The following is a 15,541-nucleotide window of genomic DNA, read 5'->3' as shown; positions in this document are numbered from 1 at the left end:
CTCTCTTCTTATTGGATGAGTTTGGGTGGGTCACGCGGCGAGAACCCCGCAATGGTTTGCCGCCTGGCCCCGGACCCCGTTTGACTTTTTGGCCGCTGGTGGCACGGCAACCACAGATGGATGATGGATGCCCGTTGAGTTTCACGATGAAAACATCACCATAGTTGATGAGACGCCGTGATTGGCGTCAGACGGGGCGACGTGCGGTCGGCTATGGGGCCTTAGAATGATAATAGACAACCCGAAAATGACACACTCCGGCGTCTTGTCCTCACAGCAAGAGGTTCATGAAGCCAATGTGAAAATAAAGCAAAATACTTCCTAATTAGTACTCATTTGCGGAAGCTCCTCGCTCTTGCCTTGTTGCCCTGTCGCCTTCCCGTCTTCGTTTGGGGATAGCTTCAGATGAGGAGCTTTGGCCCAGAATCTCGGTGGCAAATTTGCCAAACCACCGGCAGTTTCATCTTGGAATCTTGGGATGAACTGTGAGATCTGTGAATCTGTTCCAGATGGTTCTCGATCGTCCCAGGCACACCAAGCAATCGTGTCGTCCACAAACTTTGGGCTCGCCCGTTAGGACTGAAGCCCGTGAATGCTCGAGTCGAGGACTCGGACAATGACGAAGTATCTAGGACGAAACAGGATAGCAAACAGCATCGTGACTAAACATGCTGTGCGATATCTGATCTCATCGAGTTATTTCACGTAAACGTATAGCGTTCTCTGTTCTTTCAAATCTTTGAAAGCCACACAAGTGGTAAGACTTCTAGGTATTCGCACAACGAGTTTCATGATGTAAACAAAAAAGTGACAGCCAAGGGATATCTGATATGTACATCTTGGCTTTAGCACTGGAAGCTCATCATCAAGCTTTCCGACGGCCTTCTTACATATCGACAGAGAAAACAGCATGCTTGGGTATCTCGCTAACGTGAAGGATATAATTTCAACTTGTCCTGGAAAGCTCTCGCACATGAAAACGAGTGTTCTACGTCAACCAGTACCGTCGTGGTGAACAGTTCTCTTTGCTGATAATTTTGCTTGCGGTTTGTGTCATCGAAATCTTGCACGACTTATAGTTCATGGTTAGCAGATTTCGAAACTCTTTGAAACATCATATTTGGTCTTGTTAATCATCAGCCGTCAACTCGTATAAGCCGTGGTAGGACAGCATAATCATCTCGGCGAGAACAAAAAGCGGTTGAAATTGAAAGCTGTTGAAAAAGGTCTTGAGACAACCGACACTCCAGAAAATGCGTCCATTGCAGCTTGCCTGCACCTGCGGTAACCATACGTCATACCCACTTGGGGTGCGTTTCCCGGGTCGTGATCCGATCGATCGATATTTGATCGACCTGTCCTGGGAACTTGCTTGGGGGGACCGGCCCTGATATCAAGAAGTCTGGCCGACCAAACACTGGGAGAAACATTGTCATTTAATACTTTCATATTTCATCCTCTATCGCCTGGCTTAAGTGATAATCATCATCATCATCATCCCGTTCCGTGTGTCCAACCATTTATCTTTCTTTTCTTAACCCTGTACTTGAAGGTATCTCATCGTATACCAAGAACCCATACCCATCCCGGACTCACTCCCTTACCGTAATCTGTCTACCAGGCAGTAATGATAGACTAATGAACCCTTCCTAGGACTGCAAGTTCATCCCACTTGTATGATATTACTCCCCATCTGACTCCCTCCGATCCTCGCTCCACCTCCTTTACTGGATGAGCTGCGAGATCTCCTCGTCGTTAAACCCAAATAGGTAAAGCAGATCGAGCAAGCTATCACCGTTCAGTCTCGCGCTCGCCTCCATCTGCACCCTCGGCTTCGCGTTCCACGCAACACCCAGACCAGCCGCTTCCATCATGAGCAGATCGTTCGCGCCGTCTCCAACCGCTACCACCTGATCCAGCGGGATGCCCTCCTTGCCCGCAATCTCGATCAACAGCTCACGCTTGCGCTCAGCACCGACAATGCGACCCTTGACCTCGCCAGTCAGACGACCAGTTGTCTCGTCAATGATCACCTCGTTCGCGTGCGCATAGTCAATACCGAGCTCGCCGGCCAACCAGCTCGTCAGGGGCAGGAAACCACCCGAGAGGACAGCAGTCTTGACACCCAGACGCTTGAGGGCGCGCAGCAGGGGGCGCACGCCGTTGGTAACGTCCAGAACGGGACGGAGCTCGTTGAAGAGTGTGCCAGGGAGGCCGGTGAGCAGCTTCACGCGCTCGCGGAAGGCGGAATCGAACTCGAGCTCGCCCATCATGGCGCGGTGGGTGATGTCAGCGACGCGGGCGGCGAGGTCGGGCGGGTCCTTGATGGTAGCAGCGAGGAGGTCGATAACCTCCTGTGTGATAAGAGTGCTGTCCATGTCGAAGACCACCAAGCGAGGATACCTGCGGAAGAGAGTGTCGGTGCGCAGGGCGACATCGACGTTCCATTCGCGCTCGAACCGGTAGATAAGCTCGTGCTTGCGCAAGTCCGCAAGAGGGAGATAGTCAAGCGAAGGGCCGGGAGAGAGGGTCAACTCGACCACGAGTGGGTGGTGGTCGGGGGTCTGATCGAGCTTCAAGCAGCGGTGGGCTGAGTTCAGGTCGGAAGAGCCGGGAGGCAGCGGGAAGCTAGACATAAGGTGAAGAAAAGAGGTGATGCACATGGGCGAGATGTAGGATCCGTAGAGGTGGTCGAGAGGCTCTGGTTCGGCGGTAGGCGGCTCGAGGGGGAAGGTGTCGAGGCTGCTGCTTGGGGCCATGTTGGCTGGGATCTCAGAGTCGGAGGCGCGGCCCTTGGGAGACTGGCTCCCAACCGGAGAAGACGCCTGCTGGGGCGAAGGAATGGCATTGGAGATGCGCGGCGCCGTGGACTTGTAGTAGAGAGTTGCGACGAGCTTCTCGCTTCTGGTGCCGGGAGCTGGGGTACAGTTGGGGTGGGAGAGTTCGTGGCTCAGCCCACTCTCCACGATGGTCGGCGGGTGTTCAGGAGAAGGAATGCCCTTGAAGCGGGCGACGCCCTTGGGAGGGTGGATGGGTGATGGCGAGGCCGCGATCGATGTCGCGTTCATGTCCTCGACAACCGTGTCGATGCCATAGTGCCCCTCAGGCTTGTTGGGAGCACGGTACTGCTGGTGCTCCTGGAGGTACGAGCTGCTCCTCATGTTAGAGGACAGCGACGGCCGTTGAACCCGGGCGGTGTTGCTCTTGTCGGACATGGTTGCGATCTGGATTATGCGACTCGATGCTGTGACCAACACTTGCGCAGGTGTGTTCGAGGTCCCTAGTAGAACGCGACAAGCGGTTAACTGCCTAATCGTGGCTGTGAATAGTGACACCCAAGGGGAACGTGTTGTAATATGGACGGCTTAGGGTTGTCGAGAAAAGAGATAGAGAGAACGCGAGGGCTGGCCTGTGTTGACGCAACCGGACGATAGGGTGAAAGTGTGACTGGATACTATCAGCGATCAGTCAATAGGGAGTCGTGTTTCGCTCTCCGGCGTCAAGGACGGGCACACTGGGGGACTCCAACCGAAGTGGAAGCGGCATGCACGACCCCACCAAAAGCCTGGTTTGGCACCCGTGCTGCCCCGCCCGGGACCTTGACAATGGAGCGGCTTTACCGGGATCGGGGCACGAGACACGGCACGCCATGCCTTCCTCCGTTCTGGTGGCGTATGATTTGCGCCTGGATGGAAGGGATCAACAGGAGAGCGCCGTTGGCGACGAGGAGGTGCCCAAGGCAAAGTTGGCACAGGGTTTCAGAATCGCATGACAGGCCACCTATTTGCGCCCATTTGGGAACAATCGGCTTTCGGCATGTCCATGTCTATCACCATTTTGGGATTTATCTTTGGGAGTTGGAAGATGGGCTTTTGGAGATCGGTGGATAGCAAAATGAATTTCAGCATCTCCGGACACCGTCGAGAAAGTGCTTGCTCACAATGTTCACACCAGCAGTGGAAAGAGCGATGTTGGTGTTATTGGAGCGGATATCGCCCGGCTGTCGGTAACGAAACTTGACTCTCAAAAGTCGACATGTGAGTGACTGAATCCTGATACGGTACTCGCAGCACGGAGACAGTTGCAATGCGTCTGTCATCATGGAAGCCTTTCCGGAATTAGGTACATTGTTTCCTGCTGTTGGTGTGGTACTATAGGGGTGGCACAAAACCCAAGACAGATGACAGAAGAAGAAGAAGAGATGGTAGCCTGACTTGAAAAAAATATTCTTTACCAGACTCAGCTATCTTGATGCCCTCAAATTCATGATGCAGAAAGGGTCCAAGAAGCGCGATACCGGTGCGGTGGAAGCAAAAGTAATCGCAAGAACGTTCCATTCCGATGTGGATTTGTCGCGCCTTGTGGGGCCAAGCAAAAGACAAAAGTGACATCACTCGCGACTTTTGGTTGCTCGACGCTGAAAGACGGCTGCAAATGTCCGAGGGCTGTGATTGGATGGCACCTGGTTCTACTTGTAAGCAGAAGCAGCTTAATCAGGACTCTCATCAAAACTCAACACCAAAACCGCATGCTCTAGTGTGCACTGCATGATATGGCAGCGGCTGATAGATCGCGCTAGAACTTTGCCATATTTTCTAAGCATGGGAACACGATCACAAGCCACGGCAAAGGAGAGTGCAATTTTGGTAGGTACTGGATGACGTTAATGATCGAGACTCGGGGTCTCTGACGAGTGACGACAGCGTGCCTTGGGGATGCCAGGGGCACCGGAGCGAGACACGGAGCGAGGGGGTTTTGACTTTTGAGCGACCAAAAGAAAGTCTTCCTCCTGCAAGTGGTTGGAGCCTCTGACTGTGCTCGCCACAAAGAAGTTGACACCCCTGGGGTCGCAAGTCAACTCGCTCGTAGCGGGCGGGCGGACGTCCTTTCAAACCGTCCGATGTGAGAAGACGCTACGGCATATAGACCCCCACAATAAACAGGCCCCATTGACCAATGACAAGTCGTCCAGATGTCGTGATCAGCCTCCTTTTCAACACCACCATCCCAAAGAAACCGACATGCTGAGAACGACGCTGCAATTGCGTCTTCGGCCCCGGTCTGACACCGTTCTTCGGCCGTCATGGGTCCAGTCAATGTGCCTTAGAAAAGGTGTACGGCCAATGCTAACCCGTTCTCTGCAGTCGTAGGTGTGGATGGTGTGCTCAGCGCCCGGCGTTTGAAGTCCAACAGATGCCTTGACTTGCGGAATTACTAATGATTCCTCGTTTCGTCCTGCTTCACTCTGTGCCCCGGACTCGCAAGAGTTGAAATCGGAACCGCGGAGAACCCCAGACTTCTCGGATCATAAAGATGCCTCAAATCCCAGCCCCAGTCCCACGCTAAACCCGCCTAGCCCATATTATCTCCGGATTCTCTTATAAGCCACTCTGCCCCCGTTCTTTGAAGCGTAGTTTACCTGGTCTTGTTTCCATATCCAGTGATTCTTAGCTCCATCGTCCATCACCCATCAAGGTTGTAGCCGGTCGTTGTCCAAAAGTGGTCGTCACATATACATCATCACCACTCGCTCACACCAACAGACTCAGCACCAAGCCTCATCCATCCATCCAACCAACCGTCCATCTTCAAAATGGCTGCCGAGCAACAGTCCCAGACTTCCACCAGGGCCTCGTCCCCCAAGCTTGACGGCAAGTTCGACGACAATGCCTCGGTCGACTCCGGCTTCGCTTCCGGAAACTCATCCACCGCCAACCTTCCCTTGATTTCTCTCACCAAGCCTCACCTTGACCACCTGAACAAGCAACTCGAGAACATGGAGGCGCTCGACATCCTGCGCTTCTGCAAGACCCTCTTCCCCAACCTCTTCCAGACCACCGCCTTCGGCCTGACCGGTCTCGTCACGCTCGACATGCTCTCCAAGCTCGCCAAGGACTCTCCGGCGGACGCGGCCCCGGTCGACCTCATCTTCCTCGACACGCTCTACCACTTCAAGGAGACGTACGCACTCGTCGACCGCGTGCAGGAGCGCTACCCCAACATCCGGCTGCACGTGTTCAAGCCGGCTGACGTCAATACCGTCGCCGAGTTCGAGGTCCTTTACGGCGAGAAGCTGTACGAGACCTCCGAGGATATGTACGACTGGGTCGCCAAGGTCGAGCCGCAGAACCGCGCCTACCAGGAACTGAAGGTGGCCGCCGTCTTCACCGGCCGCCGTCGCTCCCAGGGCGGCGCGCGCGGTTCCATCCCCGTCATCGAGCTGGACGAGGAGCGCGGCATCGTCAAGATCAACCCGCTTGTGAACTGGAGCTTCCAGCAGGTCAAGGCCTACATCGACGAGCACCAGGTTCCTTACAACGAGCTGCTTGATAAGGGGTACAAGTCTATCGGTGACTGGCACTCGACTAGCCCCGTCGCGGTGGGCGAGGACGAGCGTGCGGGACGCTGGAAGGGCAAGAATAAGACCGAGTGCGGAATTCATAATAAGCAGAGCAGGTATGCCCAGTTTTTGGCGGAAAACGCGAGGAAGCAGGCGCAGGCTGCTCCTGCTGCTGCTCCAGCTGAGGCGGTTCAGGCTTGAGAAAGACGGAAGGTAAAAAGAAAGAAAGAGGAGTGGCTGAAGACAAGCTTCAAACCCATGGTCAGCTGGCATGGGAGAGACACTTGGGCCGGCCACGGTTGGCATCTTTCTATTCAGGACGCATTGGTTTTTTTTGCTGGATGTGTTGAGAGGATGATCAGCACCATTGTTGTGGAGGGGAATCATTCAAGTATATCTGTTAGCATCGTGGCGTTTTGAAAATGGGCGGGCATTCGGGCAGGCGTTTTGGGTTGGGGGGAACACACATATATATATCAGCGACTCCTGAGATGGGAGTCCCTCGCATTGAGTTGCGTTTAGATACGATCTGGGTCTTGGGATTTGAAAGACAAATACAAACAGCATCGTTGGGTATGAATACAATTTTGCCCTTGTCTGTGAAGTTGATCAGTGAATATGCGTATTTGTTCATGGGTGATGTTTGATGCTTCGAATACGTAAACGGCCAATTGATGTTGTGTTGGTCAGGTGCTCAGGAGCGCCACTGCGTTCTCTGATTCGCCCTTGAGGTTCAAGTTGAGAAGCCAGTCGGATCACCACGGCGAAGACCGCCTGTGACACTGGTGGCCTTGGCGGCAAGTACAACCTTAGCCTCTCAATGTGAGTAATCTTGAATTGACAAGGTAAAACGAGTATAAATATGGGAATGAAATGTAAGCCAGATAGGACTGAAACTGATGTTGTCGGCAGATACTTGAGAATTCTTTCATAGCTTGCTATGGAACGGGCAATAAAAAGCTTGGCCTTCTCCTCAGCATACACCAATGACACCAAAGAGAGCGACATCAACCTCAAATCTCGTAGGACACATACATGTACTCTCGATGTAGTGCAAACTTATTCTATAGCCGATTTTACCCCAACCGTCACGTTTGCCGTCTCTGAAGCTCTCTGTTCTCATTCCTCCTAAAGCCAGGTTTCATCCAAATTCCAGGGACCCAGCTCGGCATCCATTGTCGCCAAAAACCGGTTCTCGTCAAAATCCTCGTTTACTCCAAGGCCCCCTTACTCCTGGTTCGACGGTTCAGCGACCTGCTGTACTGGGTCTGCTGGTTCCGATTCCTTTGGAACACTGTCACCACCGGCACTGGGTGCAGTGGAAGCAGAACCTTCTTCCTTCTTTTGTCCCTGCTCCTGCTGGTACCCCTCTTCCTTATTCTCCGCTAGGGTGACTGCGGCGGCCTCTGTCGGCTTTTCTTCCTCTCCGACAGTAGTAGCAGTAGTGGGAGCAGTGGTGGCATCGGTAGTGGCATCAACAGTAGTCTCGGTACCAACTTCATCTGGCTTGACAGTAATGCCTCCCGCTTCCTCTGAAGCTGCCTCTGCCTCTAGCTTTGACAGTGGCTTTTCTTCGCTAGTGCTGGTGTCTTTCTCTTTATCTACCCCGCCGTTGCTCTCCGTTTCGGTAGCAGCACCGGCACCGGCATTGGTAGCGCTTGCGGCACTACCAGCGCGGCTCACCTCCTCCTGACGGTCTAGTTCCCTCTCGAGACTGCCGAGCAAGTTAAGCCCGTCATCTTCATCTTCCGTCGTAGCAGTGGGGAGCAGGGCCGGGGAGTCTGGAGGTTGGAGCAAAGGCTCTACTATCGCGGGCGCAGCATCATTGGCAAGTTGCTCCTGGAGTACATCTACCTCGTCCATCGCTGTGTCTGCGGGAAGAGAGGATTCTACCAGTGCTGATGCTGTTTCTGTGGTCGCGATGGTTGTTTCTGATGCTGTTGCTGCCGCCGTGGTGGATGTGGTCGACGCAAAAACTGACGTTGGAGCGTCTGGTCGCAACCCAGGCAAGCTAAGTGCAGCCTCAAGATCCTCAACTTTGGCCTCGGCAGGTGGAGCAGATTCTGCGGGTTGTTGTAGCTGCTCAACACCGGTATCGATATCCATTGCGGTGTTGTCATTTGCTGTATCCCCGACATCTGCGGCGGACTGCTCAGCCTCTACCACCGTTTCGGAAAGCAACGCGGCACTGAGAGAGTTGCCTTCCGCATCGACCTCCTTCGCCACAGACGTAACTTCGGTCTTGACGATGTCTACATCTGTAGACGGGAAGAAGGAACCGTCAACTCCGGGCACATCTGACCTAGACTCTGGCGGCTCGGTGGGCGATCGAATCATTACATGTTTCAACGGACTCCCTTCAAGTCTCGTTGAAGCGAGTGACCCGAGTGTTGGCGGGGCAAGGCTGCTACCGAGGCGCGATCTGGCAGCAGTATCTTCCTCATTGGAAGCATCCTTTTCTTCTGGCTCTTCGATTGAGCTGGGCCGAATAATTTCAGACGCTCCTGCATCAGTCATCTCCTGGTCTTGGTCCTGACTGAGACTGTTATCGACACCCGGGGTCTCGCCTTCGACCATGCTTTCGTCGGCATCACCTTCCTCCTCCCCTTCATCACCGTCGTCGCCGTCGTCATCATCGGAAGGAATATGTGAAGAATCGGCCATCTCACTGTCTTGGTTCGCACTGTCACCGGCTTCTTCTTGTTTGATACCCTATGCCGTGTTGTTAGCTTTGCTAGCGAGTGTGATATTTGTCAATTGATGACTTACGTTCAGTGGAGTACCCTCGACCTTGACCTGTGCATTACCCGCCTCTGCCGTGGTCGGCCCTGGCCGTGTTGTTGTTGGGATTGGCAACTTGCCCTTCTTGCGACCTCGGCCGGGACCCTTGGCCTTCCGCTTGGGTGGAGGAGGCCTTCTCCGGACAGGTGCAGGCGGCGCAGCCTGCGCTGCAGCTTCCTGGGCCGCGACGACTGGCGCCGGCACCACTGTTTTTGATATGATCTCGCCATCAACCTGTTGTCCCTCGGCCAAGGTGATAGTCTGCTCGTAGGGGTTGCCGGCAGCATCTATACGTCGGACTTTTGCTCTGGTGACCGTAGGCCCCTGAGCTATGTGTACCAGTGTTGACTTTGGTGGTAATGTGACCGTGTTCTTATGGCGCTTGGCCAGATGCGATTCAGCAGGCCCTTCGATGTTTCGCGGTGTCTGCTTCCACATCTTGACTGTGAACCCTTCCGCAGCCGCGTCGCTCTCCTTCTTGTCGCCTTTGATATTGTCGATGTCGTTGTTTTCATCGTCGTCATCGGTCGGGGCAGGTCGCTTATAGAGTCGGCCAGAGCGAGCCGCGCGCAGAAGCTCCTGACTGTGGGCTGGGAGCAGCTTGGTTTCCTTAGGCATGCCAAAGGGCAACTCGACGTCCCAGATGTCGTTCTTCTGCGTCGCCTCTGCAGGCTGGGGAGGTGCCACATTGACCCATTCCTGTCTCCATTGGCGTACAGGTAGACCCTCGAAGTCGTCGTGTTCCGGGAAACCGCTCCGAGCACCGCGCCGAGTTTGGGCTGCTGATCGATGGTACTAGTGTTGCGCAAACACAGCCGCATAGTTAGGAGCAGTTCAGTTGTGACAGCAAGCAGGAACTCGGGACGGGACGAAGGCGAGCAAACTCACGGTGGGCGCCATTGCAAGTGCGGCAAGGTCTGTCTAATCAGATACCAAACTCCAGCTGTTCTTTTCTTATGTCCAAGCAAATAAGGACAAAACGCCAAACAAGTCTAATTCCGGTGTGCTGATGTCCAAAACCCCGGTAGCTCTATCCAAGAGGGAGGTACGTGATGTATAATAGTAATCGCAAAACACGATGGTTTAATATAGTCGAAAGCAAACACTAAATAGAAGTGGATGCAACATCGGTGGGTGGTTGCAAGTCGGGGGTGCAAAGACTAAGTGCTGCTTATTCTGCCTCTGTGCTGTGTTGGAACTTCAATAGAAGGCTGGATGACGATGAACAATAAGATGGATCGGATGAAAGCGACGAGATGCTGGGTTACGTTTCGGTTTGGCGCGAACTATAGAATATGTGATTGAAGAAGAGAAGCAGAGCCGAAAGCCGTATTGTAGCTTCAAAACAGAATCTTGATGCCGCCCAGCTAAGAATGTTGTTGATGGAAGGATGGGAGAAGTTGACAGGCGATGTTGCGCGTCGCATTCAAAGTCGCGGCGGCCAAACTGACACTGCGACAGCCTTCAATTGGCTCCCGCGGCACTGCGACGGCTTGCCCCTGCAGTGGCCACTGGTCGCCCACTGGGGCAGGAAGCGCTGACCAGGCCAAGACAGCCATGCTTGATATATGCATTTTACCTTCTTAAGGCTGCTCTTACTGCCAAGCAGACCGCGGATATGCAAGGAACGAGTTGATCCAGATGTAACAGGGATTCGCAGGTTCTGATGGTGATCCGGAAAGCTGGTTATCATGACACAACATGACCAAGACAGAATTCCAACCCGAGGAAACCCCTCCGTACAATGGTTCCAGACCGCTGTAAAATGGATCTCGTGCCGATTGTATCATCATCTACTCAAAGAAAGTCCCCATTAGCCACCATCTTGGGCTCGTGTGCCTGCAAAATCAAGCCTGGTATCTCATTGTCTTTCCTGCGGGCTCGAACAGGTGTACTGTTCCCCTATCCTTCACTCATAGTATACACATATCCCTTTTTCTTCTTGTCGTGAAAATTTGTACAATGCTATAACTAAACAGGGCTTTTTGATCACAGCCACTTAGTCCCAGCTGAGGTTTAGTTCGTTAGCGAGACAGCTCTTCTGGAATCCTCTGGGATCTGCTACTCAGGTTTTGACTTACCCGAGATCCTTCTGCCTCATCTTGCTACCTTCGTTGTCCTTGCCCTGCGAGCTGTTAGATCACTTCTGTTTTTCTCCACTCGCCCATTCATGGAGAGAGCATGATCACTTACCGAGAGCCCGCCCTCGACGACCAAACGATCCTGCTGGTAGAACTGGCTGATCACTGTTTGGCGCTATTCTAATGTCAACTTGTCTGTATCCTCCATGTTGCGTCTGGGACAAGGGCCTAGCATACCTTGAGCATCTGGAGGTTCTGCAACCCCTTCTGCACAAGCTCCTGCACTTGCCTAGGATCCTCCACGTTCTTGTTCTCCCGGAAAGCGTCTCTTGTACGGCGCTTGGCGTACTCTCTGAAGTTGTAAGAAGAGAACTGGTTTCCCTGGCGCAGAAGTTGACGGTACTGTTGGTTAACACAGATATGTTAGCACGCATGTTCTTCTAGCAAAAGGAAATTTGTGATCCAGGAAAGGTAAGCGTAAAAGGGCATGCTGCGTACCAGCGACAGCACTTTGCCGGCCGACTCGCCGGTCCTCGCGACGGTAGACATGTCGATTGGCTTCCTGGTCGTTCCCTCTCTTTGCTTGTATGCTTTTTGCTTCGTACGATTTGGCGCACTCGTTGCTGGGGGATGGACGTAGATGCGGTTGGAACGGGGTCGTATTATTTATGTCAAGGCGCCGGCGAATATGGCTCGTCGATCGGTCGTGATGATGCTTTGCCGTCGGCCGTCAGCGGTTGCGATGGATATGACGGAATTGGAGATGTCGGCGAAAGCTCGGACGTCCGCGTTCCAGACGTGGTTTGGCGATCTTGGCGCGGGCGCGCATGTGCTGAGTGGCTCGGATATAGAAATACGCTGAGTGTAACTGTAACATGACTGAGAGCTACGGTTACTCAGCATCTCGATAAGTGAATACTCTGTGGCATCATGATACCCATGATGGCTTACAACTTCTCTCTTTTCCCAATTCCACCAACTTTCGCCAGCCACTTCCTTCCGCTTCTGGATCTCTTTGTGTTACTGCCAGTTTCGAGTATGGATCATGATCCCATCACAACTCTCATAATGGCCGTTCTGCGCCGAGTCACGTGGCAGCACATATTTACAGTATCTTAAGGCTCACATGTCTCGCACTCGATCGGAAGTTACAAATGTATCGCACTGAACACACCGAGTACCATTACTCATTTTGGTAGTAGGAGGTGTTTCGTTGATCGGAGAAACCCAACCGAGCCTGATACAAGTGATTCCGGATTACCACAAGACATGCCACAGTTTTGTCACAGCCTCTGGAATCGAACAACCGATATCGAGCTATTCATGTTCGCGCGTTTTCAGCACGGCCACTCGGTGATCTATCAAAAACGGACGTTCTGGTCTCTCATTGATACAAGATTCCGAGGATCTGGCGAAGGGTCGGAGGTTCTATATGAGGAGAGCCGTTTTGTACGATAACGGACGAAGGCATACCTAGGTTGTCTTCCCGAGCCAGGCTACTTTCGGGGGGCGCTTTGCCTGTCGAGGGGACGACTGGTCCTGTTCATTCTGGTCAAAAATTCGAAAAGGCACCGGAAGGAATCAAGATCTTGGTTGACGGATGCTCGGGTCTGTTTCCGAACGTCAGCACGTCATGTCCTGGGAGCTTTACGGCTTTTGACGCCGAATCCAACTTTGGCAGTTCAAGCAAGATCAGCCATCCACAACGGCAAGGGGGAACGGCTTTCCTGGCTTATTGGGCGTCAAGCCTGATACCTTCATGAGGCCGGAGTCCTTGGAAACCATAAGGCCAGTTAAGTATCGGATAGGTTGGGCTCCATTTGACCCAGATGGGCCGCCTGATGGAGGACATCTGCCAAGAGAAGGCCTGCACGAGGACCTCGCAATGGCCAGGGCGACAGCAAGTTTCTGACTGTGGAAGTTCATTGATCTCCGTAGTTCCTTGGAGAAGTTGTATGATAAGGCGGGGCCGCTGCGCAGGAGAGATATCGAGATCCGGGGATGGAAGTGTCGATACGACTGATGGTGTCACTCCGGATTCCAGCTCAGATCTCGCTTTTGCTGAAGCCTGCCACCGAGATTCAAAGGTCATACTCTGGTCCCCGCGTTAGCCAGGAGAATTCCAAGCAGGATGTATCAAACAGTCAGTCGGAGTGAGGCTAAAAAGCCCAGGCACGCACTCGACAGCTTGTGGCGGTTGTACTCGTACACCCTCTCGCGGCATGACAGCTCTGAATACCACCCATGTTACCTGGTTACAAGTCAGAAAACAACGGGAGCAACTGTGCTATGAGAAAACCAAGGGTTGCAACCGGACAAAAATACCTCGCTTTTGACAGCGATAACGGCCCTTTCTGATCTGACCGTGAGCCCGAATACTACATTCCGCAAAATGTCCAAGTCACCGAACCCAAGCCGTTGAGCTTTTGGCTCCGAGAAATGGCTGAGCGAAAGAGTAATGATATGCTCAATGATGCAAGGAGTCAGCTGCTCAAAGCCTTTCGGCCCTTGTTCCGCTCGCGTGACAAGTCTATGGACACAACAAGGAACCTTGTCATCCTAATATCGAGCCCATGGGGCTGTATATAAGATCGTGATCCTTGGCAGGAGTATGCCAGGTGGACGACATCGGGCCTTCTTCCTCCGCGATCCTAACAGGTAACGCTGGAGGCTCAGAGTGTTCCGTCATTCTAGAACCGGTCTGTCCCGAGATAGTTTATCTTGCGGTCAGATTCCAAAAGGCTTGGCTTTCGTTCCGCTGTTCCATTTTGACGGCAGACCTCCTTCCCTCCCTCCCCCCACGTTTTTCATGATGACAAGGAGCACACATGAATTTGATTTGGAGGGGTCATGTTCCCCACAAAGGGCCGTTATTGACTTTTAATCTGTGCTAGAGAAGCTTAGTTTAAGCGAGCGGGATTATACGACTCTATGGGCAGATCATGCCTGAATAGTTCCTGGTAGTTCGTACCGCTTGCAGAAAGATGTCAAGGAAGGGATCTTCGATGGTCTTGGGGTCGGGCCGTTTTGACCTCGGAATCGCTTGTCTTAAAACATCACCAACTCGAGCACAGAATTGCCTAGGCCTTGGTAATATCGGTTTCTACCCGAAAGGCCGGGGAGACTCTTGGCCACAGTTTACTCGCATTCCCTTCGTCTAGAAGTAGTACGGATCATGAAGACATGACGTCGAGCATCACACATGGTCCCTTCTCGGGATGTCGTCCCAGGGCGTTTTCTCCCTAGCCGCCCGAGCCCACCAAAGGATCTGTCAAGGGCGTGGATGACTGCCGGCCCTTTGCATAGCAAGCGTAGCTAAATCGGCGTCTCTTCTGACGTCGTGGGACCACGCATCTCGGGTTCCTACACTAGTACGGGAGCACGTCGTCCACTCTGTTCGTTGTTGCGGTGTCTCTGTACGCTTGTGAATTATCGCAAATGCAGATGCATGGAGATGAAGACGCGGTACGTACACTATCGAACGCTCAGGCCCTACCGCTGATTAGTCCAAGAACTTATTAGCTGCGAATGGCACGATGTCCGAAATTCTCGTGGAGAAAAGCCACGAAGGACCCCTCCAGGGCACATGGGCAAGGGAATATCAAGCGAAGAAGATGGATGTAGCCATAAGCCATCAGAGAAAAGAGAGGAGGTGGAAATACGGCCCGTTTAGCAAGTGGCCTATCATCAAGCAGCAATGTTTGTTGTTTCAGAAGCTGAGCCCTGGGTTCAGGCTGTCTGGTGAAGTCAGGCCTGCGGTTGGTGGCCATGTTGAAGCCAAGACCAAAAACGTGCTACCAAACAAAGACCCCTTGCGGCGATGGGGAGCCAATCAAGGGGCGGCGGCGATTCAGTACTGCCATATTCTGAGGGAACCTGCAATTGCCCAAGCTGGAGCTTCCCTTTTGCGTTGTCCAACTAAACCACCCCGCAGCATCTTGCGTTTGTTGTATACCAATCCTTTTTTCCCTCTTTCCCCAGTCATCGTTTTTTACCCCTGAGATCAATCATGGCAGCCAGACGTACGGTCTCTCCGATTGTCCCTCGGGACTGGCCTAACTGGCTGAAGCCCCTGGGCTGAGCACCGCTGGGCCTCTTGGACGATACATCCTTGCCCTGCTGATCCACGATAGGATCTCCCTCATTCCATGTGCCTCCGAGTAGTTCTCCTTGGAATGGGGCGAAGCGAACCCAATGTCCCAATCTGTTACAGGGCCCCGTGCTTTCGGAGGGCTGGAATCCACGTGCCGCCAGTCCGGTTGGATTTCCGAGCGAGAGAGATTGGGAAGAAGTAAAGTGTCAAGGTGTGTGAGATCAGACTCCCACTTTGCCCAGGCTG

General features: G+C 53.2%; 4 protein-coding genes across 4 annotated transcripts; 1 reads left to right on the top strand and 3 right to left on the bottom strand.

Moving 5' to 3' along the window:
* Positions 1-1,433: 1,433 nt before the first annotated feature.
* SMAC4_05447 (uncharacterized protein) lies at positions 1,434-3,422 on the bottom strand. Its single transcript, XM_003347100.2, has one exon. The coding sequence runs from the start codon at positions 3,213-3,215 to the stop codon at positions 1,725-1,727; it is 1,491 nt and encodes a 496-aa protein (XP_003347148.1). The 5' UTR covers positions 3,216-3,422; the 3' UTR covers positions 1,434-1,724.
* A 1,998-nt stretch (positions 3,423-5,420) lies between these two features.
* On the top strand, positions 5,421-6,915 carry SMAC4_05448 (uncharacterized protein). Its single transcript, XM_003347101.2, has one exon. It carries the CDS (start codon positions 5,594-5,596, stop codon positions 6,539-6,541), a length of 948 nt encoding a protein of 315 aa, XP_003347149.1. The 5' UTR covers positions 5,421-5,593; the 3' UTR covers positions 6,542-6,915.
* Positions 6,916-7,340: 425 nt separating this feature from the next.
* Positions 7,341-10,608, bottom strand: SMAC4_05449 (uncharacterized protein). The gene is made up of 3 exons (XM_003347102.3): positions 10,010-10,608; positions 9,110-9,916; positions 7,341-9,052 (listed from the first exon to the last, which is right to left on the bottom strand). The coding sequence occupies exons 1-3, from the start codon at positions 10,019-10,021 to the stop codon at positions 7,568-7,570; spliced, it is 2,304 nt and encodes a 767-aa protein (XP_003347150.3). The 5' UTR covers positions 10,022-10,608; the 3' UTR covers positions 7,341-7,567.
* A 590-nt stretch (positions 10,609-11,198) lies between these two features.
* Positions 11,199-11,997, bottom strand: SMAC4_05450 (uncharacterized protein; the record flags this gene model as incomplete). The annotated part of the gene is made up of 4 exons (XM_003347103.2): positions 11,701-11,997; positions 11,440-11,604; positions 11,315-11,377; positions 11,199-11,246 (listed from the first exon to the last, which is right to left on the bottom strand). The coding sequence occupies exons 1-4, from the start codon at positions 11,749-11,751 to the stop codon at positions 11,199-11,201; spliced, it is 327 nt and encodes a 108-aa protein (XP_003347151.2). The 5' UTR covers positions 11,752-11,997.
* Between the last annotated feature and the right edge of the window lie 3,544 nt (positions 11,998-15,541).

This window comes from Sordaria macrospora, chromosome 1 (genome assembly GCF_033870435.1).
Source record: "Sordaria macrospora chromosome 1, complete sequence".
Classification (NCBI taxonomy): domain Eukaryota; kingdom Fungi; phylum Ascomycota; class Sordariomycetes; order Sordariales; family Sordariaceae; genus Sordaria; species Sordaria macrospora.
This window is presented reverse-complemented; position numbering and strand designations above follow the sequence as displayed.

Coding starts and splice junctions, on each gene's coding strand:
- SMAC4_05447 (XM_003347100.2), bottom strand. CDS start 3,215: ATGTCCGACAAGAGCAACACCGCCCGGGTTCAACGGCCGTCGCTGTCC.
- SMAC4_05448 (XM_003347101.2), top strand. CDS start 5,594: ATGGCTGCCGAGCAACAGTCCCAGACTTCCACCAGGGCCTCGTCCCCC.
- SMAC4_05449 (XM_003347102.3), bottom strand. Junction 9,053..9,109: donor TCGAGGGTACTCCACTGAAC/GTAAGTCATCAA, acceptor AACACGGCATAG/GGTATCAAACAAGAAGAAGC.